The sequence below is a fragment of the Salvelinus alpinus genome, chromosome 35 (genome assembly GCF_045679555.1).
Source record: "Salvelinus alpinus chromosome 35, SLU_Salpinus.1, whole genome shotgun sequence".
NCBI classification, from domain to species: domain Eukaryota; kingdom Metazoa; phylum Chordata; class Actinopteri; order Salmoniformes; family Salmonidae; genus Salvelinus; species Salvelinus alpinus.
This window is the reverse complement of record NC_092120.1, coordinates 14,129,774-14,157,132: the sequence shown is the minus strand read 5'-3', so window position 1 is coordinate 14,157,132 and position 27,359 is coordinate 14,129,774. Positions and strand designations below refer to the sequence as shown.

General features: G+C 44.5%; 1 protein-coding gene across 1 annotated transcript in view; it reads left to right on the top strand.

Annotated features, from left to right (window-relative positions):
- Positions 1 to 27,359, top strand: part of LOC139564708 (zinc finger protein 385D-like) — a 46,528-nt gene that overhangs the window by 16,717 nt on the left and 2,452 nt on the right. The window contains exons 3-6 of the mRNA XM_071384482.1: positions 12,401 to 12,508; positions 16,122 to 16,290; positions 25,444 to 25,794; positions 26,060 to 26,241. Coding sequence (XP_071240583.1) covers positions 12,401 to 12,508; positions 16,122 to 16,290; positions 25,444 to 25,794; positions 26,060 to 26,241 — 810 coding nt within the window. The remainder of the gene's footprint in view (positions 1 to 12,400; positions 12,509 to 16,121; positions 16,291 to 25,443; positions 25,795 to 26,059; positions 26,242 to 27,359) is intronic.

Sequence of the window (27,359 nt, the reverse complement as noted above, 5' to 3'; positions counted from 1 at the left end):
CTTCTGGCAGGCTAGACAGGTACTGACCTTTTAGTACAGAGTCACATTGAAACACTGTGTGCTCTCTGATTTGACATTCATTGAAATCACAATCATTTCAGATATAATAGAATGTGATTGATAAACAAAAGGTTATTTCACTTGCCAAGCTGTCCACATCCTTGACAAGCCCACGCCAGAAGAAGCGTAGGTTTATTTTGGCAATCATGCGCTTCATTCTGAAATGGCCAGATGCTTTCGGTCTGCACGGCCTCCTTAATAAAAAGCACCCTGCTGTGTGGCTGGCCATCCTTCCCTCGTAGGTACATGTGATTGCCTAACAAGTTGGAAGAGAAGAGTTGTTGAAATAGTGATGTCTAAGTCAATTTGCAGTGCTGTCTTTCTCTGTTTCTCTCTCTCTCATCTCTCTCTGTCTTCCACTCTCTTCCCAACTCTCTTTCCCTCTCTCACTTTCATCCTTTCTTTAAAATGTTCTCCCCCCTCTGTCTGTCTGTCTGTATGTATATGTCTGTCTAGCAAAGACACCTAGTTAAGTGCAGTTGGAATGATCATAATTGCTCACACCTATCCATTTGATTGATCCGGGTTTATTATAGCTAGATTCCTCAATATGACAGACATATAACTACATGTATTGCTATCAACATGTACAGTAGATGACTAACTAGCTAGATGGAATTATTACCCTGAATTATGAATTTGTGAATTTCTCTGCCCCCTACGAAATTTGCTTCTCTTGTCGAGATCAGTGGTGCCTTCATGGTACTTTGCCTGGTTGGAAAGATAAATTGGTAATTCGGCCAGGATTATTATAAATTTAGATAGTCTACCCAGCTAATTTACCAATCTAAAAAATATTAGCTGACATGGGCAAACAAAACGGTCACTGAGTTTATCAAGAAGTGGATAGGAGATGTTGTACCAACTGTGACTATTCAAACCTACCCTAACCAGAAACTGTGGATAGATTGCAGCATTCACATAAAACTGAAAGCACGAAACACTGTATTTAACCATGACAAGGTGACGGGGAATATCGCAGAATACAAACAGAGTAGTCGTTCCCTCCGCAAGGCAATCAAACAGGCAAAATGTCAATATCGAGACAAAGTGGAGTTGCAATTCAACGGCTCAGACACAAGACGTATGTGGCAGGGTCTACAGACAATCACAACTACAAAAGGAAAACCAACCACGTCGCGGATACCGACGTCTTGCTGCCAGACAAACTAAACACCTTCTTTGCCCACTTTGAGGATAATACAGTGCCACCGATGCGGCCAGCTACCAAGGAATGTGGGCTCTCCTTCTCCGTGGCTGACGTGAGTAAAACATTTAAACGTGTTAAGCCTCGCAAGGCTGCCGACCCAGACGGCATCCCTAGTCACGTTCTCAGAGCATGCGCAGACCAGCTGGCTGGTGTGTTTACGGACATATTCAATCTTTCCCTATCCCAGTCTGCTGTCCCTACATGCTTCACGATGGCCACCATTATTCCTGTACCCAAGAATGCAAAGGGGTAACTGAACTAAATGACTAGCACTCACTTCTGTCAACATGAAGTGCTTTGAGAGACTAGTCAAGGAATAGTATCTCCACCTTACCTGTCACTCTAGAGCCACTTAAATTTGCATACCTCCCCAATAGGTCCACAGACGATGTAATTGCCATCACACTGCACACTGCCCTATCCCATCTGGACAAGAGGAATACCTATGTAAGAATGCTGTTCATTGACTACAGCTCAGCATTCCACACCATAGGACCCTCCATTCTCATCATTAAGCTTGAGGCCCTGGGTCTCAAATCCGCCCTGTGCAATTGGTTCCTGGACTTCCTGACGGGCCGCCCCCCCAGGTGGTGAAGGTAGGAAACAACATCTCCACTTCGCTGATCCTCAACACTGGGGCCCCACAAAGGTGCCTGCTCAGCCCCCTCCTGTACTCCCTGTTCACCCATGACTGCGTGGCCATGCACAACTCAATCATCAAGTTTGCAGATGACAAAACAGTAGTAGGCTTGATTACCAACAACGATGAGACAGCCTACAGGGAGGAGATGAGGGCTCTCGGAGAGTGTGGTGTCAGGAAAATGACCTCTCACTCAACGTCAACATAACAAAGGAGATGATCGTTGACTTCAGGAAACAGCAGAGGGAGCACCCCCCATCAACAGCAGTGGAGAAAGTGAAAAGTTTTAAGTTCCTCTGCATACATATCACTGACAAACTGAAATGGTCCAACCACACAGACAGTGTGGTGAAGAAGGCGCAACAACGCCTCTTCAACCTCAGGAGGCTGAAGAAATGTGGCTTGTCGCCTAAAACCCTCACAAACCTTTACAGATGCCGAATTGAGACCGTCCTGTCGGGCTGTATCACCGCCTGGTACGGCAACTGTACCACCTACAACCGCAGGGCTCTCCAGAGGGTTGTGCGGTCTGCACAACACATCATCACCACAGGAAGGCCAAAAAGAACATCAAGGACAACAACAACCCGAGCCACTGACTGTTCACCCCGTTATTATCCAGAAGGCAAGGTCAGTACAGGTGCATCAAAGCGGGGACCGAGAGACTGAAAACAGCTTCTGTCTCAAGGCCATCAGACTGTTAAACAGCCATCACTAGCACAGAGAGGCTGCTGCTTATATACAGACTTGAAATCATTGGCCACTTTAATAAATGAAACACTAGTCACTTTAATAATGCCACTTTAATAATGTTTACATATCTTGCATTACTCATCTCATATATGTATATGTATATACTGTATTCTATACTATCTATTGCATCTTAACCTATGTCGCTCTGACATTGCTCATCCATATATTTATACATTCTTATTCCATTCCTTACTTAGATGTGTGTGTATTAGGTTTTTGTTGTGGAATTGTTAGATATTGCTGCACTGTCAGAACTAGAAGCACAAGCATTTCGCTACATTCACAACAACATCTGCTAACCATGTGTATGTAACAAATAAACTTGATTTGATTTGACTGTCAGTAAGAAAAGGAAAACTGCTGATGCACCACCAAATGTAGAAACTGTTCTTAACAGTAAGTTCCCCAAAAATATTTAAATGTTGGTTGAGGGCCTCGGTCCTGGGGCCCCCTCTGGGTGCACGTTTTGGTTTTTGTCCTAGCTCTATACAGCTGATTAAAATAACCAACTCATCATCAAGCTTGGATTATTTGAATTAGATGTATAGTACTAATCAAATCAAATTAAACTTTATTTGTCACATGCGCCGAATACAACAAGTGTAGACTTTACCGTGAAATGCTTACCTACAAGCCCTTAATCAACAGTGCAGTTTAAGAATAAGAAAATATTTACCAAGTAGACTAAAATAAAAAGTAATAATAAAAAGTAACACAATAAGAATAAGAATAACAAGGCTATATATAGGGGGCACCGGTACTGAGTCACTGTGTGGGGTACGGGCTAGTTGAGGTAATCGATACATGTAGGTGGGGGCGAAGTGACTATGCATAGGTAATAAACAACAGCGAGTAGCAGCAATGTACAAAAGGGGGGGGGTGTCAATGTAAATTGTCCGGTGGCGATTTTATGAATAGTTCAGCAGTCTTATGGCTTGGGGGTAGAAGCTGTTGAGGAGCTTTTTGGTCCTAGACCTGGCGCTCCGGTACTGCTTGCCGTACGGTAGCAGAGAAAACAGTCTATAACTTGGGTGACTGGAGTCTCGGACAATTGTATGGGCTTTCCTCTGACACCGCCTATTATATAGGTCCTGGACGGCAGGAAGCTTGGCCCCAGTGATGTACTGGGCCGTACGCACTACCCTCTGTAGTGCCTTACGGTCAGATGCCGAGCAGTTGCTATACCAGGCGGTGATGCAACTGGTCATGATGCTCTCGATGGTGCAGCTGTAGAACCTTTTGAGGACCTGGGGACCCATGCCAAATCTTTTCAGTCTCCTGAGGGAAAAGGTTTTGTCGTGCCCTCTTCACAACTGTCTTGGTATGTTTGGACCATGATAGTTTGTTGGTGATGTGGACACCAAGGAACTTGAAACTCTCGACACGCTCCACTACAGCCCCGTCAATGTAATCCATGATCAGCTCCTTAGTCTTGCTCACATTGAGGGAGAGGTTGTTGTCCTGGCACCACACTGCCAGTTCTCTGATCTCCTCCCTATAGGCCGTTTCATCATTGTCGGTGATCAGACCTACCACTGTTGTCGTCAGCAAACTTACTAGGGCAAAAACCAAAGCGTGCATCCAGAGGGGGCCCTAGGACCAAGTTTGGGAACCCCTTACTTAGGTGACCACCTACGTAGATTACAGTATACCAAGGGCCAGCCCTGCTTCAAGCAGTGTAGGCATGTGTGTAAAACCCTTGAATTCATTGGTATTAAAGTGTTCACCATTATTATATTCTGTGTTTGCAGGTAAGCCATGCATTTCTCTATTTCAAGGCATTGATTTGGAAAAGAGGAATTCAATAGCAATGTAGGTTTTTCTTTCATTATCATGAATATTGGCCTTGTTTGATATTCATGGAGAATATTATGAGAAGATAAATTGTTTCATCTTAGATTTCATTGAACCATGTCATGAGAGAATAACTCCCCTCGATGCAGTGGGGTGTTGCCAGAGAGGTGTGATAGATTGATAGATTAGAAATTGGGTTATGAAGGAATTTAGCAAAACACTACTGGACCACATCAACTTGATCTATGGTACACCAATGAATTGTGATGTATATGCGAAAGATGAAATCACTTTTTATTGTGGTGAGTTTGGCTCAAGACCTGGGAAGATATTGTATTGCTGTTGTAGATGGATTCATTCAATTAAGTTGATTTGTTGTGGGGGGGGGGGGGGGGGTGCAGTTAAATGCCCTTTTTAAGCGTTGTTTCATAATGTTCAAGGCTACTTTTTTTTAGGTGTTAGTTAGGGTTTTTATATCATGTCACGCATGACAGGTCTATGGATAAAGACAATTTGATGGAGCTCAGATGTGCTTTGTTCTGAGGCAAGGGGTGGGTGGGGCAGGGGTGAAGGGGTTAAGGCGTTACATTTTCATCTGAGCAGGTCGGGGACAGTGTGAGGCAGCCAGGTGGCTCTGGGGAGCAGAGGAGACACCCTAGTTCAATATTTCATCCTGACGGATCTTGATGGTGTGAGAGGGGTCAGCGGTGAAGACCGATGGGAAAATGCTAAAGTACCACTCATAGTGGAGAAAATACAATCTGAGACAAGAAGCAGAAAGCCGAGGGATAGATAAGTGGAACGAGAGGCGCAATGGAGAAAAAGAGCAGAGAAAGAGAGCGGGAGAAAGAATGGGTTATAAGGAGAGATTGGAGAAATAGAGAGGGAGAGAGAGAATTATCATTATGCTTGCTCTGTATTCATCAAAAGTAGTCCATTCAGTCTCTCTCTCTCTCTCTCTCTCTCTCTCTCTCTCTCTCTCTCTCTCTCTCTCTCTCTCTCTCTCTCTCTCTCTCTCTCTCTCTCTCTCTCTCTCTCTCTCTCTCTCTCTCTCTCTCTCTCTCTCTCTCTCTCTCTCTCTCTCTCTCTCTCTACTTACATTTGAATCATTTAACACTCTTATTTAGCGTTACTGACAGTAAGTGCCTGTATCAAGGGGAACAACAGCATAAAACGTACATTCTTTTATAGAATCCAAAACCTCTTAAAACCCCTTAAAAAGCAGTAATATCCACAGGAGCAATATGCGTAATGAACCCCCACCCCAGCCTTCTGTGCGGCATATTGAATAAGAAGCCCAATTGAAGAGCTGCCCCTTTGCATAGTAATGATAGACACACACAAGTACAGTACACACACAAATTCCACTGAGATCCACTAGACCTATTTTCCTCTACACATGATGAAGAAACACACTCAAATCATTTTCAGTTTGGGATGCTTCAACCCTAAGGAGGAGAGATAAACAAGTGCAACAATAGAAAGAAAACAGACTGTTCCCTGGGGCTTTCTGAGCCAAGTTAACACTTTGAAGAAGATCAAATTGATCTGTACTAACGGAATAATATTCCTATTCGAATATTAAATTGAATCAAGATTCTATGAGTTTCAATCTACTCACTGTCACTGTGAATGTTCCTATCCCGTGACCCACTCAAGTATACTATGGGGAAATTCCTTCTCGTCTCTCTTTCTCTCTTCTCCCTCATTCTCTCTCTCTCTCTCTCCTCCTGTTGCAAACAAATCCATACTACACCAAACATTTTCACTTCTCACGGTACATGATTACGAAAAAGTACTCAAAGTTTAACAGTTGTACTAAGACAGTGGGGGAAAATTGATTGATCTTTCTCTACCTCTGTCTTTCACTATCTTCAGGGGATAAATCCACTAGTCTGTGCGCTCAGTTTACAGCAGACTCTCTTCTCTTCACCCCTCAGACCTCATTGCTTCCTCTCTTCCCCTCTCAACTTCCTCTCATGTGATAAGGGTCTGCGTTTTTATTAACACCTGGGAAGCGTGTTGTTTCTCATTATAAGTTATGAGCGTCCCCCGCGTTTGACTTGCAAATGTTTTGGTGTGGCAACAATCTATAGCGGCGTGGCTGATGATAACTAACTGACTGGCCTAGGCAGCGAGGTAATTGGGAAACGCATAGGACGGAGGATTACTTTTGGCAGGTCATTCATCCCACTTTAGTTAATGGTAAGCGTGCCTGGCGGCCGTGAATGGAACATTCAGACCTCACGGTGGGGGCTGGCTCAGTGTGTTGACCAGTCATTCCCCCTCTCTCTCTCCCTCTCTCTCTCATTCTCTCTCTCTCTCTGATGCCGTCACATCACTGCAGTGGTGGAATCCTAAACAGTAGACTACGAGGACACATAAAGCATAAGTATGTTATTGGGCAGCATTTGAGCTGATGGCCACAGTCTTTTACTAAATGTATAAGAACACAAATACTATTATTTTGAATATAATTATGACAATATGCAAAAAGGCTGATGTGTTATACAGTGATATATGGGCATATAGAAAATATAATGTTGATAAATTAACAAAAATAGTGCTCAGTGTTTTGTTTGTCCAGTTTATCACAGTTAGGAAGGGAAAGTCACCCACACACACACTGCCACTGCGTCTCATCACTGTCTAGTCTTGTTGCATTATCTCCTGCTCTGAGTGAACCGGTCTCACGGCCGACGGGCTCAACTGTCCGACAGACAGGCTGCTGTCGGCTGTCGGATAGTATCCATTAAACTGCCTGGTTATTCCTCTATCGTCAGGGGCGATGGTCCCCTGACATCTCCCCAGCACATCAGCATGAATCACAGAGGACACATGAATGAAAGGAGACACTCTCTCGGACGGAGAGAATAAAATAGGGAAAACTACACGTCCGTGGGCTTTGATAACAGGCGTGTGACTTAGCATGAAGATGTGTGTGTAGATGGGGAGATATCTCAATGGAAGCCGGCTCCCAGCAGGAGGTTCTCTGTGGAGTATGTGGCGCAGTGGGTGGCTGATGGGAGAGTCTGATGGAGGAATGATGTGTCGCTAGGAATGCAGCTGTGCTGGCTAAGGCCCTGTTCACACTCAAGTGTGAACTGATTTACAACACATTTGTTTAAATGGTTGTGATACAACAGCGTTTCTCTGCACCAAAATAATTACACAAGTGCTGTGGAGATACCGTAAAAAATGTTTTGCAGACAAGCAGCCTGCCATTTCCGGAGACCTTCTCCCTTACCTCACCTCGCTCATCAACTCATCCTTGACCGCTGGCTACGTCCCTTCCGCCTTCAAGAGAGCGAGAGTTGCACCCCTTCTGAAAAAACCTACACTCGATCCCTCTGATGTCAACAACTACAGACCAGTATCCCTTCTTTCTTTTCTCTCCAAAACTCTTGAACGTGCCGTCCTTGGCCAGCTCTCCTGCTATCTCTCTCAGAATGACCTTCTTGATCCAAATCAGTCAGGGTTCAAGACTAGTCATTCAACTGAGACTGCTCTTCTCTGTGTCACGGAGGCGCTCCGCACTGCTAAAGCTAACTCTCTCTCCTCTGCTCTCATCCTTCTAGACCTATCGGCTGCCTTTGATACTGTGAACCATCAGATCCTCCTCTCCACCCTCTCCGAGTTGGGCATCTCCGGCGCGGCCCACGCTTGGATTGCGTCCTACCTGACAGGTCGCTCCTACCAGGTGGCGTGGCGAGAATCTGTCTCCGCACCACGTGCTCTCACCACTGGTGTCCCCCAGGGCTCTGTTCTAGGCCCTCTCCTATTCTCGCTATACACCAAGTCACTTGGCTCTGTCATATCCTCACATGGTCTCTCCTATCATTGCTATGCAGACGACACACAATTAATCTTCTCCTTTCCCCCTTCTGATAACCAGGTGGCGAATCGCATCTCTGCATGTCTGGCAGACATATCAGTGTGGATGACGGATCACCACCTCAAGCTGAACCTCGGCAAGACGGAGCTGCTCTTCCTCCCGGGGAAGGACTGCCCGTTCCATGATCTTGCCATCACGGTTGACAACTCCATTGTGTCCTCCTCCCAGAGCGCTAAGAACCTTGGCGTGATCCTGGACAACACCCTGTCGTTCTCAACCAACATCAAGGCGGTGACCCGTTCCTGTAGGTTCATGCTCTACAACATTCGCAGAGTACGACCCTGCCTCACACAGGAAGCGGCGCAGGTCCTAATCCAGGCACTTGTCATCTCCCGTCTGGATTACTGCAACTCGCTGTTGGCTGGGCTCCCTGCCTGTGCGATTAAACCCCTACAACTCATCCAGAACGCCGCAGCCCGTCTGGTGTTCAACCTTCCCAAGTTCTCTCACGTCACCCCGCTCCTCCGCTCTCTCCACTGGCTTCCAGTTGAAGCTCGCATCCGCTACAAGACCATGGTGCTTGCCTACGGAGCTGTGAGGGGAACGGCACCTCCGTACCTTCAGGCTCTGATCAGGCCCTACACCCAAACAAGGGCACTGCGTTCATCCACCTCTGGCCTGCTCGCCTCCCTACCTCTGAGGAAGTACAGCTCCCGCTCAGCCCAGTCAAAACTGTTCGCTGCTCTGGCACCCCAATGGTGGAACAAACTCCCCCACGACGCCAGGTCAGCGGAATCAATCACCACCTTCCGGAGACACCTGAAACCCCACCTCTTTAAGGAATACCTAGAATAGGATAAAGTAATCCTTCTAACCCCCCCACCCTTAGAGTTAGATGCACTATTGTAAAGTGGTTGTTCCACTGGACATCATAAGGTGAATGCACCAACTTGTAAGTCGCTCTGGATAAGAGCGTCTGCTAAATGACTTAAATGTTAAATGTTAAATGTTAAGCTCTGTCAGGTTGTATCACCATTGTGTCAAATACGTTGTACATCAGTTGTACAACCGGAGTGTGTACGGGGCCTTAGACCGCAGCTGAGTGGTGGAGGACTGTGTAATGGACAGATTTTATACAGTAGATCTAGAAGAGAGTTCTGTGAATGTTATGTGATGAGGCTACGCACTGAATATACACCAAGGTTACTTGTGTGAAGTACTTCCCTAGTAACTTTGGTGTATTGTGTGTTTATTATTCTAAGTCTATATAGCCCTGTCCCAATATTCATTTGACACTGATTGTGATGGTATTTCTGCATTTCTGACCCTCACGCCCAGTTCGTGTTTTAAGTAGAAGGTCATCCTTTTTTTCGTGGCACAGATGTTTCTCACACTCGATACGTTTCCAGTCCTCCATATTAGCCTATTTCCCAGCAGGCTGTAGCTAATGTATCGGTACTGAAGTTTTCCCTGCCAGGGACCTGTGCCAGATTTATGTCATCTTCTCTCCAAAACTTGGGTGAGATTTACAATGGAAGAATGTTGCGTAACACACGTTTCTTCAATTCACCCACAGTATAACTCTACTCACGAACTTGTGTCGACATTTTATGATTGCGTTAATCCAGTTATGTTCTTGTAGAATGTTCCCTTTTAACAGTATAGTTATTGCCCTATAGATCTAGATCTATAGACAGGTGGGTTATTTAGCAATAAACCGATGCGTGTGTAACTGTGGAGCACAACAGGCGGGGTTGGCTTAAAATCAAAGGATTGTTGACATGCCAACTATATTTCCTCTCCAAATCTTTATTGAAAACATAAATACATTTGCACAATGAGCACTTATTGTCTCTCAAATATATTGTTACTGTAGTTGGTTAGCTAGCTAGCAAATGTTTGTCACATTAGCATAGACGTGACAAGAGTCAGAAACACCTCAAAACGATGTTATCAAGAACAAGATGCAACAAGCTGAAACGATCCACCTATGATTCCCCACATGGCAGCTTCTTGTCATTGTCGCTAGCGATTTGACGGTCCAGAATCAAAACAACACACAGACTTCTGCTGTGGACGCTCGTGCATCGTCTTTGTGACATTGTCAGCTAACCCGTCTATATACACTATCCTTCAAAGGTTTGAGGTCACTGACAAATGTCCTTCTTTTGAAAGAAAAGCAATGTTTTTGTCCATTTAAAATAACATCAAATTGATCCGAAATACAGTGTAGACATTGTTAATGTTGCAAATGACTATTGTAGCTGGAAACGGCAGATTTTTTATGGAATATCAACGTAGGCGTACAGAGGCCCATTTTCAGCAATCATCACTCCTGTGTTCCAATGGCACATTCTGTTAGCTAATCCAAGTTTAGTTCCTCTGTCCAGTGTCTGTGTTATTTTGCCCATCTTAATATTACATTTTTATTGGCCAGTCTGAGATATGGCTTTTTCTTTGCAACTCTGCCTAGAAGGTCAGCATCCCGGAGTCGCCTCTTCACTGTTGATGTTGAGACTGGTGTTTTGCGGGTACTATTTACTGAAGCTGCCAGTTGAGGATTTGTGAGGCGTCTGTTTCTCAAACTAGACACTCTAACGTACTTGTCCTCTTGCTCAGTTGTGCACCGGGGCCTCCCACTCCTCTTTCTATTCTGGTTAGAGCCATTTTGCTCTGTTCTGTGAAGGGAGTAGTACACAGCGTTGTACGAGATCTTCAGTTTCTTGGCAATTTCTCGCATAGTATAGCCTTCATTTCTCAGAACAAGAATAGACTGACGAGTTTCAGAAGAAAGTTCTTTGTGTCTGGCCATTTTGAGCCTGTAATCGAACCCACAAATGCTGATGCTCCAGATACTCAACTAGTCTAAAGAAGGCCAGTTTTATTGCTTCTTTAATCAGAACAACAGTTTTCAGCTGTACTAACATAATTGTAAAAGGGTTTTCTAATGATCAATTTGCCAACATTAACAATGTCTACACTGTATTTCTGATCAATTTGATGTTATTTTAATGCACAAACAAATGTGCTTTTCTTTCAAAAACAAGGACATTTCTAAGTGACCCCAAACTTTTGAACAGTAGTGTATATCTGACCTCTTTTTTTTTACACGGATATATTCAAAGCCATTGCTACCCCACCTAATTATTGTCATTTTAATTCAAAATTCAAAGTTTCAATCCAATTTTAACCCAATTATTTTGAGTTTACTAATCTAATGCATAAAACAACAGGTAGCTCCCCCTAATCCAGCTCTAACAATGTAACTTTTCTCTGTGTCGGATGGCTGTTCACTCCTTTAAGATCGGTCATTAGACTGATTGAGGTGCAAACAATATCAAACAGAGAGAAAGAGGGTGCAGCAACACATGATAAAGGAAGTAAATGCTTCAACAGAAGTATCTTTTACACCTTCTTCCTGCCCTAAACTTCTAGAATTTGATCTATAGACTTTTGTTTTGGGGTACAGCACGACGTTGTTTGAATTGATCATGTGCTATTGGCTGATGATTATTGAACTTGATTTGAACAATGAAAGACCAAAGAGAGAGTGAACAATTACATTTTATTGTGTCTACTGACTAAGATTAATGTGCACTATGTCTGTGTCTGAGTTGGAAGACAGCTGCTGTAGCTAATATTAAACGTCTAACCCCCGAAGAAGCTCTAAAGCAGGGCTCATCAACTATATTCAGCCGCGGGCCTATCTTTTCTTGAGCGGATGGTCAGGGGGCCGGAACATAATTACAAATCATTTGTAGACTGCAAATTGGCCGCAAGAAGCCCAAACATATATAATATTTGACTAAAACATAATCATTTCAAACCTTGCTTTGTATACGATCACATATATCTCTCTACTATGGAACAGATTTCCAAAATTAAAATCACTTGTAGCTGATTTGCTGGTGTTTTTACAGTCTTTTGTGTCCAGCAATAAAAAATAAAAAATAATACAAAGAAATCACCTGCCGCAAGTTAGGGAACCCTGCTCTGAAGCAAATCATTTTCTCTTTCCACCCCACCAAGGGATGTAAGGTGGTTGATTTAGAGGTCTGCTCTAACACTGTATCTCACTTAGATTCTATACTCTCCTCTCTCCCCCCAGATGGACCCAGTTCAGAAAGCTGTTATGCATCACACGTTTGGAGTTCCTCCCTTGGCGAAGAGAAGACACGTCTCGTGCAGCGTGTGCCAACTGAGATTCAACTCACAGGTGAGTGAGCTTCGGGGTACCAAATGCCCTCGATGAATCCAGTGTTGTGTTGAGTCGTACTGACCTGAATAACAAAGCACAACGGTCCACTCCTACATGTTCGACCCATATTTACAGGATCACAGAAGACGTTGACGAGGTCATACTTCAAACAAAGTCTTGCTTGAAACATAAGACATAATGGGCTCATGAATCTTGAAAAGTATATGTAATTTGTTATAAAAGGGGACACATTGCATTCTTATATAAGATGTCAGTTGTGAAATAGCACATGATGTCACTTGTCTCATATGAGGATGTTTTCTGAATAATATATCCAGCACAACATGCCGTCTTTGTAATCTAGGGCAACTTTCTTGTAAAGGCTTTAAAGTTGGAGTAAGCAACTGTTATCTTGCAATACATTACAGCAGTTGTTTAATAATAAACAAAGTAGTTCTGATATAACCCTCATTACTAAAATGCATGGAAGCTGAATATACAATTTCCTTATTCTTACCATCAATACGCATTTTCCTACAATTTAAAACACATTTTTGAGCCAGGGGTAGTTAATTCAGTAGCATTACAAAATGGCATTGTCATACTTCCTCCTCTAAGGAAGCTAGCTATCTATTCAGGGCCCCAATGTGCTAGTGATTACTCAATGCGGCGGTTATTATTTATTTTGAGGTCTAGCTCAGGATAATCATCATCCATCCCAGCCATCAATCACAACTCCTGAGCAAACAGATAAAGATGGTGTTTACCTATCAAATCTCCGTGGTACCGGGATAGGGAGAATAAATTTCAGTTTGATGTCACTTGGGCATCAAAAATACTTTATCATCTTTGCAGATTGACTATATAGGAGTTTAAATTGGATGGAGAAACCTGGTGGACTTGGAGGTTGTTTGGGTGGTGGATGGTGCGTGTAGCTTAGCTTACTTTGGTGAAGAACGGAATACCTGAACTTTTGAGTGGTGAAAAATACTAAAATACATACAATATGATTTAATTAAAGTGGTCTTTCCATTGTACCATATAATTGGGATATTCCCACCCAGTTTTCCTCTGCGCTAAGTCAAAAAGGCCCCAATAAGCTGACACAGCTCTCAAATATCTTGCTGAAACAGTAAAACTATTTTTACCTTGAGTCATTCAACCTGAGGAGAGAACTACTGATGTTCTGATTGGTGACCAGTAAAACACAAGCCACAAACACACTCACTACCACCAAACCAGTCTCACGCTGTGGAGAACTTCACACTGATTCTCTCCACCTCTTGCTTGGCTGTTGACAGAAAATGTCAGTCTATAAAAAGGGCCTGAAGTATCTGCTTTTCTTCTTCAACTTGCTGCCCTGGATCGATGAATACATCCTTATGAGTGTCTCCATCTACCAAAGTGAATATGGATGGAAGCAGTATTGCAGATGAAGCAGTCCCAGCTCTAAACCTGAGTCATCACCATGGTGTTTGGCTTCCTGGGTTGTGTTGGAGCTGTTGTGACAAGGTAGGGGTGGTATACAGAAGATAGCCCTATTTGGTAAAAGATAAAGTCCATATTATGGCAAGAACAGCTCAAATAAGCAAAGAGAAACCACAGTCCATCATTACTTTAAGACATGAACGTTAGTCAATCCTGAAGTTAAAGTTGAAAGTTTCTTGAAGTGCAGTCGCAAAAACCATCAAGCGCTATGATGAAACTGGCTCTCATGAGGACCGCCACAGGAAAGGAAGACCCAGAGTTACCTCTGCTGCAGAGGATAAGTTCAATAGAGTTACCAGCCTCAGAAATTGCAGCCCAAATAAATGCTTCACAGAGTTCAAGTAACAGACACGTGGTTTTATTGATCTAATTACACCGCCAGCAAGATATTTCCCTACAGCCACCCATATACTGTAACATAGTGACTACAACCCAACCAAAAAATGTCACCGGTTTGGCTGATCTATATGTTTAGAGTATATTTTAAGAATGATTTAAAGAATGCACAGAACATGAAATATCACACGTGGGAATGCACTTGAATTTTTCTGTGCGATGATTGACTGACTAAATGGCTAATTGACAGTCTTATTTGGTAAAACGAATTGCCTCCTTCCCCACCTTAATCTGGTCTGTGTCAAATCTCAAGTATCGTTAAGGCAATTCTTCCACATCATTGCTCTAATGAAAGATGAATTATGGTCTTGATTACACTAAACACTCATCCATATCACTTGTCTTCTGGCAGAGATCTACTGATGGCTTGGATAACTGGAGCATGACATAAGGAAGCAATATATTGGAGGAAAGATAACATAGACATTAACCAGGTTTCCATCCAATCTTTTTATGCGTGTAAAGAACATGTCGGATAAAAAATGTCGTGACAGGCCTGATGGAAACAGCAAATTTGTCAGAAAATGTTCCAAATATCAACCAAACAAAATACGCTAGACAAGGTGGGATCTTTTTGTGTCTGTAAAATTAATGATGCGAAAAATGGCGGTGGAAATGCCTTTATGCGCAAATATTGATAGAATGACCATCATATCGAAGTAAATTTGAAGTCACGCGATGATATTGTGTGATCCTTCCACTACGACTCGTTTAGCAGGCTGTATATTAGGCTACAGATGAAATAAGTTATGATGAACTTCACAGGGGGGTGAAAGTGCACGGTGATTGATGCTCCTTTCCAATAAATATCTAGGGTCTTATTCTGATGACATGATAATCGATGCTTGGCTGCCATTCAGGAAAAATACAAATGATCTTGCTCTTATCATGTAGGTAGCCTACCCGCACTGTATCTGCGAGATGTTGGTTAGAAGGCACGTGCCAAGACCAGAGATTCGCTATATAACGCATCATTTCCTCTGACTTCAGAATATTTGCATGAAAATCTGTTGCCAATTGGATGGAAACTAGCTAGTGCCATGCTTGGCTTTTTGTGGTGCCTTGCATTAGAGGATTTAGTATTTTATGCATTTTCCAATGCCAATAATTGTCTATGTCCTCCACAGACTAAATCAATTTAGGTTGAGTGTAGAGAAAAGGTTTTTATTCTGGAAATTTCCATTTTGTTGATTTGCTCTAATGGCATGGAGACATTTTCTCCTAAAAATTGTAAACAGCAAGTAAGAATTATTTTCACGGGCAAAGTCAGCCAGAAAGTAGGTGGAGGTAAACAAGGACGGCTGAAAGTTTTTGCAAGTGGCCCAGTCCATGCGTCTGGGTAAATCCGTTGTGAAGGTGAATCTTGGAAGAATCGTGTCTGGACTCTAAACTCAAACAGCTACATTAATGAAACATCAGACTATCACAGATTCACCATCACATGGCCCCTGATACTATACTGACATGTGAGACAAAGACAAAAATCACATAACAGGCAAAGAAGCATGGATAACATTGTAAATAAAACTGGGACAAACTCTGCAGCACATTGTCCTTGTTAATGTCATGGATGTTCTTTTGATGCTGAAGCCCTTTAAAGTTTGTGTCTACTCAGCACTATAAAAGGCAAAGCTTTGTAATACCTGCTCACTGTGTTTTGTATGTTTCATGAGTCACTGATTTGAGTTAGTTTTTAGTCATAGTTTGGCCAGGTTTCAATCGAGCCTGCCATTTGTTCTTCTCACAGAGCCAAGCCTTAGCCCACTACAAAGGAACAAAACACGCCAAGAAGCTGAAATCTCTGGACGCTACCAAATGTAAGCTCAAGGGTTCAGTGGTCACCAAGGAAACCACCAACCACGAAACCCCTAAGAGCATCAACCCTCCAGCAATGTGCTACGGCACTGACAGGAAAGGTTGGTAATTTTCCTTTACTTTCCTTCCGTATCCACAGTTTTTTCCAATCCCCATCCACTCTCTCTGTCTGTCACTCTTTTCTTTGTCACATCCATCCAACAAATTTCAAAAGGTGCCAAGTCTGCCGAAATACCTGACCAGGTCCCTTTCGTGTAAAGGTTGCAAAAGATAACAGTACAGAAACAGTGTGCTGATAGTTTTCTTTCTCCACATCCATTTGTTTTCACCTGGATAACATTACTGTAAATGTTGTGTATCTGATCATGGTGTCACAATAGAGGAAGTTGGGAGCAGGAGGAAGTAGATACAGGAGACGTCTTGATGATGTATATTTACTACAGAAGACAGGCACCAGGACCAGAAAAGCTTGACTGTCTTTTATCTTTCTAAAATGTAGTCAGTGGAGGGTGACCTTCTGTCAATTCCATTAGTCTTACAGCTAAACCCATTGGACCTGGAGAACCAGAGTGCTATCTGGGTAACCTCTGTCCACTAGTGAAGTCTTCCTGTATCCATCTTTAATTGCCTAATAAAACGGCACCAATGGCTCTCCAGGATTAGGTCTGAGTGCCTCAGTCTAGGGCCTACAATTCAATGTTCCATGAGTAAATGATTTTAAACCAGGAGCACATTTCTGGAGCACATACAAGCATTCATATTTTTTATTTATTTAACCTTTATTTAACTAGGCAAGTCAGTTAAGAACAAATTCTTATTTTCAATGATGGCCTAGGAACAGTGGGTTAACTGCCTTGTTCATAGGCAGAACGACAGATTTTTACCTTGTTAGCTCAGGGATTCGATCTTTCGGTTACTAGTCCAACGCTCTAACCACTAGGCTACCTGCCGCCCCATAATTGAGCTCAGGTTTTGCGATTCCTCTTCACATTCTGTAAGGCACTGCATTGTGAACACTCTGGTCCCACATGCTCACACCTGCAGAATAGGATAATTCACAATTTACGGCGAGTGTATCAACATATTTCAGAAGTCATAAGATATTTATTCCAATAGGACAATGTTTTGTCCCCACATTGTAGTTACTTTACCCCTACCTACATGTACGAATTACCTCGACTAACCTGTACCCCCGCACATTGACTCGGTACCGGTAAACCCTGTATATAGCCTCGTTATTTTATTGCCTTACTTTTTATAATTTTTTACTTTAGCTGGCTTTATTTTTACTTTATTTGGTAAATACTTTCTTAACTCTTTCTTGAGCTGCATTGTTGGTTAAGGGCTTGTAAGTAAGCATTTCACGGTAAGGTCTGCACCTGTTGTATTCGGCGCATGTGACAAATAAAGTTTGATTGGAGTTGTGAAGGTAGAGTATACCAGGTCACTTTTTAATATAACGTTTGCTACACAATGGGGGATTTCGTCAATGTATGTGTTGGTCCTCCTCATGTTTTCTTCATTGAAACCCCCTTTAGTGAGATCTGATATCACTCTTCAGTCTGGTACACACCTAATGAATTCCAAAACAAGCTTTAGTTTATTCAGCCAGTATATCTTGTAATATTTATGCATTTGTTAGAGAAATGCAGTCCAGAGCTCACTCATAGGTGTGTTTCAAGAGCAAGCCCACATCTCACTATGTGGAAAATATTGTTCACAAAATAATGTTTAAAAATAAGACCCTGAAAGGCCTCAAAGACAGACCATTAAACACTGTATCGGGAAAGGAACAAATAGCCATAAATCATTTTCATCACTGACCTCCCAAAACAAAACAAGCAGGTTTCTCCTCCACCTCACTATCGTGTCCACAAAGCGTGGGAGCATCCGTTTGTCAAAAGTGGCGTTGGGTAATGAATATTAATGTGCTCAGATGTCAGGGAAATTAATTGGCGAGGCGGGTAAACGACACATTATCTTTAGGGCTGAAGTATTTAGCGGTATATCAGTGCCCGTGAGCTCCTCTAATGAAAAGCAGAGGTCAGGGAAGAGAAATGGCTACGGAGAGCAGATATGAGGAACGGGGAGAGGAACTGCAGTCTCTCTTGATAGTGGGCTCTCAGTGTTGATGCAAAACTTCTGCCAAAGAGCCATTATATGTCACGTTCCTGACCTTGTTTTCCTTGTGTATTGTTGTGTTTAGTGGGTCAGGACGTGAGCTGGGTGGGCAGTCTGTGTTGTTTGTTCTATGTTAAGTGTCAGGTTTAATTGACCTTGTATGGCTCTCAATCAGAGGCAGGCGTTTTCGTTTTCCTCTGATTGAGAGACATACATAGGGAGGTTGTTTCACATTGTTTGTCATGGGTGATTGTCTTCCGTGTCTGTGTCTATGCACCACACGGGACTGTTTCGGTTCGTTCGTTTTATGTAGTCATTTTTCCTGTTCGTGCGTTCTTCGTGTTACATGTAAGTTCTCAGAGTTCAGGTTTGTCCACGTTTTCGTTTTGTTATTTTGTAATATTTCAAGTGTTCTTCGTCTTGTTCTGTAATAAATTCATTATGTATTCACAACCCGGTGCATTTTGGTCCTCCGATCCTTCTCTCCTCTCCTCGTCCGAGGAGGAGGAAGATCTAGACACCCGTGACAGAATCACCCACCAACCTAGGACCAAGCGACGGGGGAGAGCGCAACAAAGAAACCAGGACTCTTGGACGGAAAAGGACCCTGGGCTCAGACAGGGGCATATCGCCGCTCTATTGAAGAGAGGGAGGCAGCTAAAGCCCAGGAGCGGTGGTTTGAGGAGGCAGCAAGGAGACGTGGCTGGAAACCCGAAAAGCCTGTGAGTAAACCCCAAAAATTTCTTGGGGGGGGGCTTAAAGGGAGAGTGGCGAAGTCAGGTAGGAAACCTGCGCCTACTCCCTGTACTTACCGTGGAGAGCGAGAGTACGGGCAGACACCATGTTACGCAGTAGAGCACACGGTGTCTCCTGTACGTGTGCATAGCCTGGTGCGGGTTATTCCACCTCCCCGCACTGGTAGGGCTAGATTGGGCATTGAGCCAGGTGCCATGAAGCCGGCTCAACGCGTCTGGTCTCCAGTGCGTCTCCTCGGGCCGGCATACATGGCACCAGCCTTACGCATGGTGTCCCCGGTTCGCCTACATAGCCCGGTGCGGGTTATTCCACCTCCCCGCACTGGTCGGGTGACGGGGAGTATTCAACCAGGTAAGGTTGGGCAGGCTCGGTGCTCAAGGGAGCCAGTACGCCTGCACGGTCCGGTATTTCCGGCGCCACCTTCCCGCCCCAGCCCAGTACCACCAGTGCCTACACCACGCACCAGGCTTCCAGTGCGTCTCCAGAGCCCTGTTCCTCCTCCATGCACTCTCCCTGTGGTGTGTGTATCCAGCCCAGTGCCTCCAGTTCCGGCACGACGCACCAAGCCTCATGTGGGTCTCCAGAGTCCTGTACGCACTGTTCCTTCTCCCCGTATTCGCCCTGATGTGCGTGCCCTCAGCCCGGTACCACCAGTTCCGGTACCACGCACCAGGCCTATAGTACGTGTTGAGAGTCCAGTGTGCCCTGTTGTTGTTCCCCGCACTAGCCTGAAGGTGCGTGTCTTTAGCCCGGTACCTCCAGTTCCGGTACCACGCACTAGGCCTACAGTGCGTCTCAGCCGGCCAGAGTCTGCCGTCTGCCCAGCGGCGCCTGAACTGCCCGTCTGCCCAATGGCGCCCGAACTGTCCGTCTGCCCAACGCCGTCTGAACTGTCCGTCTGCCAAGCGCCGCATGAACTGCCCGTCTGTATTGAGCCTTCAAAGCCGCCCGTCGGTACTGAGCCTTCAAAGCCGCCCGTCTGCCATGAGCCTGCAAAGCCGCCCGTCTGCCATGAGCCTGCAGAGCCGTCCGCCAGACAGGAGCCGCTAGAGCCTTCCGCCAGACAGGAGCCGCCAGAGCCTTCCGCCCGACAGGAGCCGCCAGAGCCTTCCGCCAGACAGGAGCAGCCAAAGCCTTCCGCCAGACAGGAGCAGCCAAAGCCTTCCGCCAGACAGGATCAGCCTGAGCCTTCCGCCAGACAGGATCAGCCAGAGCCTTCCGCCAGCCAGGACCAGCCAGAGCCGTCATCCAGCCAGGACCAGCCAGAGCCGTCATCCAGCCAGGACCAGCCAGAGCCGTCATCCAGGACCAGCCAGAGCCGTCATCCAGCCATGACCAGCCAGAGCCGTCATCCAGCCATGACCAGCCAGAGCCGTCATCCAGCCATGACCAGCCAGAGCCGTCATCCAGCCATGACCAGCCAGAGCCGTCATCCAGCCATGACCAGCCAGAGCCGTCATCCAGCCATGACCAGCCAGAGCCGTCATCCAGCCAGAGCCGTCATCCAGCCATGACCAGCCAGAGCCGTCATCCAGCCAGGATCCGCCAGAGCCGTCATCCAGCCAGGATCCGCCAGAGCCGTCATCCAGCCAGGATCCGCCAGAGCCGTCATCCAGCCAGGATCCGCCAGAGCCGTCATCCAGCCAGGATCCGCCAGAGCCGTCATCCAGCCAGGATCCGCCAGAGCCAGCCAGCCAGGATCCGCCAGTCATTCTGGTGTTGCCCCTCATTCCGGTGCTGCTCCTTATCCTGTTGATGCCCCTTAATTTAGGTGGGGTTATTTGGAGGGTGGTCATTGTGAGGGGGATAAAGAAGCGGGGATGTATTATGGTGGGATGGGAACCACGCCCAGAGCCTGAGCCACCACCGTGGACAGATGCCCACCCAGACCCTCCCCTAGACTTTTGGTGGTGCGTCCGGAGTTCGCACCTTGAGGGGGGGGTTCTGTCACGTTCCTGACCTGTTTTATGTTATTTTTGTATGTGTTTAGTTGGTCAGGGCGTGAGTTGGGGTGGGCATTTTATGTTTTGTGTTTCTATGTTTAGGTCACTTGTAATTAGCCTTATATGGTTCTCAATCAGAGACAGGTGTTTGACGTTTTCCTCTGATTGAGAACCATATATAGGTTGGCTGTTCACACTGTTTGTTTGTGGGTGATTGTCTTCTGTGTCAGTGTATGTTCGCACCACACGGGACTGTTTCGTTGTCGTTAGTATATGTAGTCTGTTCCTGTTCGTGCGTTCTTCATGTTTTATGTAAGTTCTCTCATTCAGGTCTGTCTACGTAGTTTTGTTGTTTTGTAAAATTATCAAGTGTTCTTCGTGTGTTTAGTTTCGTCTTGTTAATAAAGTTAATCATGTCGTCATACCTCGCTGCAAATTGGTCTTCCGATCCCTCTCTCCTCTCCTCGTCCGAGGAGGAGGAAGAATTAGAGTTTCGTGACATTATAACACACATTTTGTGTACATGTGAGTTCATGTATTTTCTGTATGCATTTTGAGGATGTGCGTGTGTGTGTGTGTGTGTTTTAAACTTGTGAACTTGTGTGTGGCTTTGAATGGACAGCTGGCCACAGTGAGATTGTATAGATTAGCCAATGACTTAGCCACTGCTTGTCAAGCTGTGTGTGGGTGTCTGTCTGTGTATGTGTGTGCGCATGCACGTGGCTAAGAAAGAGAAGAGTCGCCCATAGCGCAGTCGCCATCTCTCTGTTCCAGTCCAGTGCCTGAGGAAATGTACCCTGATATTAGCTATTAAAGAGCAGATTGTCAGGGGAGCCATGCCTGCACTGGCAGCAGCTGCACAATAGAACAGGCATGGGGCATGGGGGCTAGCTTAGGCTTGTTCAGCCGTCAGTTAACCACTAAAGCTCCCCATGCACGTCTCCTAACCAACAAGGAATTCAAAGATCCAAATCTGTACGCACTGGGTTGGAAAAAGCCCTTACACACAGACATGCATCACAAAGTGGCAAAGCTGATGACTCTGTGCATGAAACCTGCTTTTCACTTGCGTGGAACTATGATTTACTGTAAATACCCTCTTTTGTGAGAAGTTCTGAGGAGGTTTAAAGCTGTAGAAACTTTTCAAAAGGATTTAGTCTGGAGAATGAATTCCAATGAGGAAGGAGGGGCTGAATGAGTCAACGTAAGATCTATGACCCTTGCTGTGAAATATCTCAAAGATAATTTTGCTCTGTTATCCAAATGATAACCACTACCATTACAAATACACTTCTGAATCAAAGCTACTTTATCAAGATCCTAATCACAGTAGATTCAAAACTGCCTCTGTAGTTGGCCTGAAAATCAAAATGAAGAAAGGAAAGAATGCCTCACAACTGCAGGGCCTTGAGGGGTTTCTGTCCTTTAAGTCATGGTGGCATATAATGGGGCTCAATCATTTTAATTAAAGCGCTTAATCCAGCATCATTGAGAAAGGTAATCAGATATCATGGGGCGCTCTGTGATTGCCTGGAAGCCTAACGAGAGTGTAAGGATTTGAGAAGAGCATTTCTGCTCTATCGCCAAAGGAAATCTCCTGGGCAAACTGAGAGCTATAGAGGTATAGAAACAGGTGACATGGGCCTGCCGAGTGGCGCATTGGTCTAAGGCACTACATCGCAGTGATAGAGGTGTTACTACAGACTCTGGTTCATTCCCGGGCTGTTCCACAACCGGCCGTGGCCGGGAGTCACATAGGACGGTGCACAGCGTCATCCAGGTTAGGGGAGGGTTTGGCCAAGGGGGCTTACTTGGCTCATCGCTCCCTAGCTATTCCTTGTGGTGGGCCGAGTACCTGCAGGCTGACCCCGGTCGCCAGTTGAACGGTGTTACCTCTCACACATTGGTGCCGGGTTAAGCTGGCGGGTGTTAAGGAGCGCGGTTAGGCGGGTCATGTTTGGAGGACGCATGACTCCACCTTCGCCTCTCCTGAGCCCATTGGGGAGTTGCAGCGATGAGACAAGATCAAAATTGGGGGGTAAAAACAGAAACAGACGATAAAAAAGATGGGGAGCTCTCCAAGAGGGTCATGATAGCTGTCTCTTTTCCCCAATCAAATTCCCTCTTTCTTTGTGGCATCCACTCTCTTTCCCTCTCTCTTTAATTGTGTCCCTCTTTTGATTAGATCTCCTCTCTTCCCCTTTCCTTCTGTGGCCCTTGCACTCCCTCCTCTTTCTTTCTTTCACATACTGTATTTTTCATTCCCTCCTCTCTCACTGATGCTTCCTCTCCAATCTCTCTTTCCCTCTCCACGCTCTCTTTCCCTCTTCACGCTCTCGTTCCGTCTCCTTACTCCTTTCCTTATTTACTCTATTACTCTTATTTACTCTTATCTTCCCTTTTCTCTCTCTCTCTCTCCCTCTCTACCCACCCCCCTCTCTGAGCCCATAGCTGTCAGTCCCCACCCGCTGCCTCTCTAGATTGATCACAGTCATTACCTTCATTAATGAGAGGTGATTGAGTTCTTAACAGAGCCAGTTAGGTCACAGCGAGTGGGGATATGGATTACTGGAGCCTTCCCAGAGTAGAGGGCATTTTAGGCCAGCCAAGTACACTATAATCACCTGCTCGCGAAAGGCAAATGGCTCTTTTAATGGCGTTATGGAAGATGAGTGCACTGCAATGCAAGAACAAACACATGCATGTGCCTACATTGCTTTTTGAACAGGCCGCCCTTGATTGAAATGGAGGTGTGTCACTGAAATGGGATTTCCTGTTTAAAAGATGAAGCAACGAAGAGTCACATCCGTGCTTGTGTGTGAACAGTACACAACCACACACATACTGTAAATATAACATACTGTATATACCTACCACAAAAACACATTGTACATAGAGAGAGTACATACTCAAAAGCACATGTATAGAGACACGCATGTGCGCATGCAAGCACAATACATGTATGTTGACAGACAAACTACAAAAACGCATTTAACCCTGCTTTTCAAGGACAAATCAAATCATTATCTTGTGCTGAAAACCTGCCCACAGAAGGAGGTAGGTTGACAGCTCTTGGTCTCTAGTGAGTTGGCTTTGATTGAGTGATTGGCTTAGTGTGAGTGCGGGGTGTTTTGATACCTAGCACTTAAGAGAAGGCTGGGAGTAGCTGGATGATAATTGCAGGGGGGTGAGGGGGCACTGTTATTGTTTTCCTCTTAGCATAAACAGTATTCATCAGTGACAAGGTGAGGCCCACCATCAATTACCATCCAATTAAAGATTCACTCAAATGCTAATTATGGTGGCGTCATGTGATATAACAGAAATATCAAGTATCAACTAGAGTTAATGGTGTATATTGTAATGTGGATATTGTAGAGTATTATGAATGAAATGGTTTGGGGTCATGTGGAACTTCATGTAAAGTTTTCAAATAATTTAATTGAGATCTTATGGAATAAGCAACTACAATTCATGCACTGGAAGATTGATCAATACTCAATGACATTGTCACGGTCGTCTGAAGAAGAGGGAGTGGACCAAAGCGCAGCGTGGTAAGTGTTCATGATTTATTTTTTTAAACAACAAAATAACAAAGAGCAAAACGACAATGAACAGTTCTGTCAGGTGCAGAAACACAAAACAGAAAACAACTACCCACAAAAACCATGTGGGTAAAAGCTACCTAAGTATGGTTCTCAATCAGAGACAACGATAGACAGCTGCCTCTGATTGAGAACCACACCCGGCCAAACACAAAGAAATACAAAACATAGAAAAAAGAACATAGAATGCCCACCCAAATCACACCCTGACCAAACCAAAATAGAGACATAAAAAGCTCTCTACGGTCAGGGCGTGACAATTTAATTGTCACAAATCACATTCATTATTTTACGTTCATCAACACTAATAAATGAACGCATTTTTGTGTTTGTAATTACATACCAAAACTAACGGCTGCTCTCAAAATCACCTTAATAGCAGAAAGTGGATGAATTGCTTGTTCTTGGACTGTGATAAATGTGTGTCTAGTGATGTTGTAACTCCCATCAGTATTGTGCTTCTCTGACACGTCTACTGGGATAAATAAGAGCCATACATAGTGGTTCACTAAAATAGCACGAAATAATTCACTATTGATTCACTCCCTTGGCTGGCGATCTTCACTCTGTGTCATTGCAGTAGAGAGAACTGAGAGGAATTGCCATCGATCAGGGGATGCTGCCGAGACTAAAATGTCATTTTGGTAAATGAGGAGCCAGTTCACTGTATTTTTTATAACGACTTGTGTTGTTTCTCTCATCAGATCTTATTGATCCATAGATGACTTTGATCTCTCGACATGAGACAATAATTTTTGGTGCAGTAGTCGTCTTGGAACATGTTAATTTACCTTCCCTGCTGAAATAGCATATCTATCGCCCTCTGCAGATGGCTTTCCAGGTGCCTCGCCACTACCACTATCTCCTGTGCTCACACTGGCTCCAACCCTGGGATCCCTGGCATCAACCCTGGCACCCATGACATCAATGTTACCACCCGTGGCACCTACGCTGGCATCGAGTCCCAACTCATCCACAGGGACAGAGACTACCTCAGCTACAGGATGGGACGACCGGGCCTCGCCCAAACCCAGCTCACCTTTAGAACCAGACATGGAGGTGAAGCAAGAGGCTGAGACGGACGCGGAGACAGAGGAAGAGAAAGCCAGGCGTCTGCTCTACTGCTCGCTCTGCAAGATGGCCGTCAACTCGGCATCCCAACTGGAGGCTCATAACAGCGGTGAGAGACCTGCCCTCCTCGCAGGGTGTCCTGTCCCTGAGGGGCTCAATCGCTAACCCTGCATAGCAGCTCTTAAATAGAGTTAATTCTTCTGTCAATGAGAAGAACACAGCCAATCATGTCCATCAATTGATTGGTAGGGTCTATTCATTAGCAAATAATGTCAGTGCCTCTCAATGATGTTTCATAATAGTGGCAAAGGACTGTGGATGCAAATGCTTGAAAGACCTTATTGTGACTCACATTTTCCTATTTTATCGTCCAGGTACGAAGCACAAGACCATGCTAGAGGCCAGGAGTGGTGTGGGCTCCATCAAGTCCTTCCCCCGGCCAGGGGTCAAGAGTAACCTAGCTCCGCCCACCAAGGCAGTCACGGGCCTGCAGAACAAAACATTTCACTGTGAGATCTGCGATGTACACGTCAACTCTGAGACACAGCTAAAACAGGTGAGCTACACCAGGGTGTTATATGAACATTAGCCATTGTATATTATCACAGTTCCATGAGTGAACATTGTGAATTTGGAAATTGTTTGAATTCACTATATTTAAATGTCATGTTCTTATCAGTGGTATAACTGTATCTGTCTCTCTTGGGTTCGTTGAAGTAGTGTCTAATTGGAGATGATTACAAAGCCTACGTAATATAACCTTGAAATGACAGAAAACAGTTTTCAAGCATTGATTACACTAAATGAATAGAAACAAATTAGTAGGTAGGCTTTCAAAACTGGATGAATGGAACAGTTTTTTTATATATATATTTGGACTTTTAGAGTGCCGCATTGATCATGCAATTTTGACATATTGCATTTACTGGCAATTTTCGTGTACCTCTACGGCTGACAACCCTTCCAAATCAATTAGTGGTGTTCTGTCCTCCTTGGTCGTATAGAGCCCCCTTAACTCTTAAGGATCCGGCCCTTTTTTACAATTTTCGCCTAAAATTACATACCCAAATCTAACTGCCTGTAGCTCAGGACCTGAAGCAAGGATATGCATATTCTTGCTACTATTTGAAAGGAAACACTTTGAAGTTTGTGGAAATGTTAAATTAATGTAGGAGAATATAACACATTAGATCTGGTAATAGATAATAAAAAGAAAAAAAACATAGTATTTAAAAAACAAATGTACCGTCATCTTTGAAATACAAGAGAAAGGCCATAATGTATTATTTCAGCCCAGGCGTAATGTATATTTTGGCCACTAGATGGCAGCAGTGCATGTGTAAAGTTTTAGACTGATCCAATGAACCATTGCATTTCTGTTCAAAATGTTGTATCAGGACTGCCCAAATGTGCCTAATTGGTTTATTAATACATTGTCAAGTTCATAACTGTGCACTCTCCTCAAACAACAGCATGGTATTCTTTCATTGTAATAGCTACTGTAAATTGGACAGTGCAGTTAGATTAACACAAATTAAAGCTTTCTGCCAATATCAGATATGTCTATGTCCTGGGAAATGTTCTTTTTACTTACAACCTCATGCTAATCACATTAGCCTACGTTAGCTCAACCGTCCCACGATCCTGTAGATCTAGGACCAATCACTTGTAGTC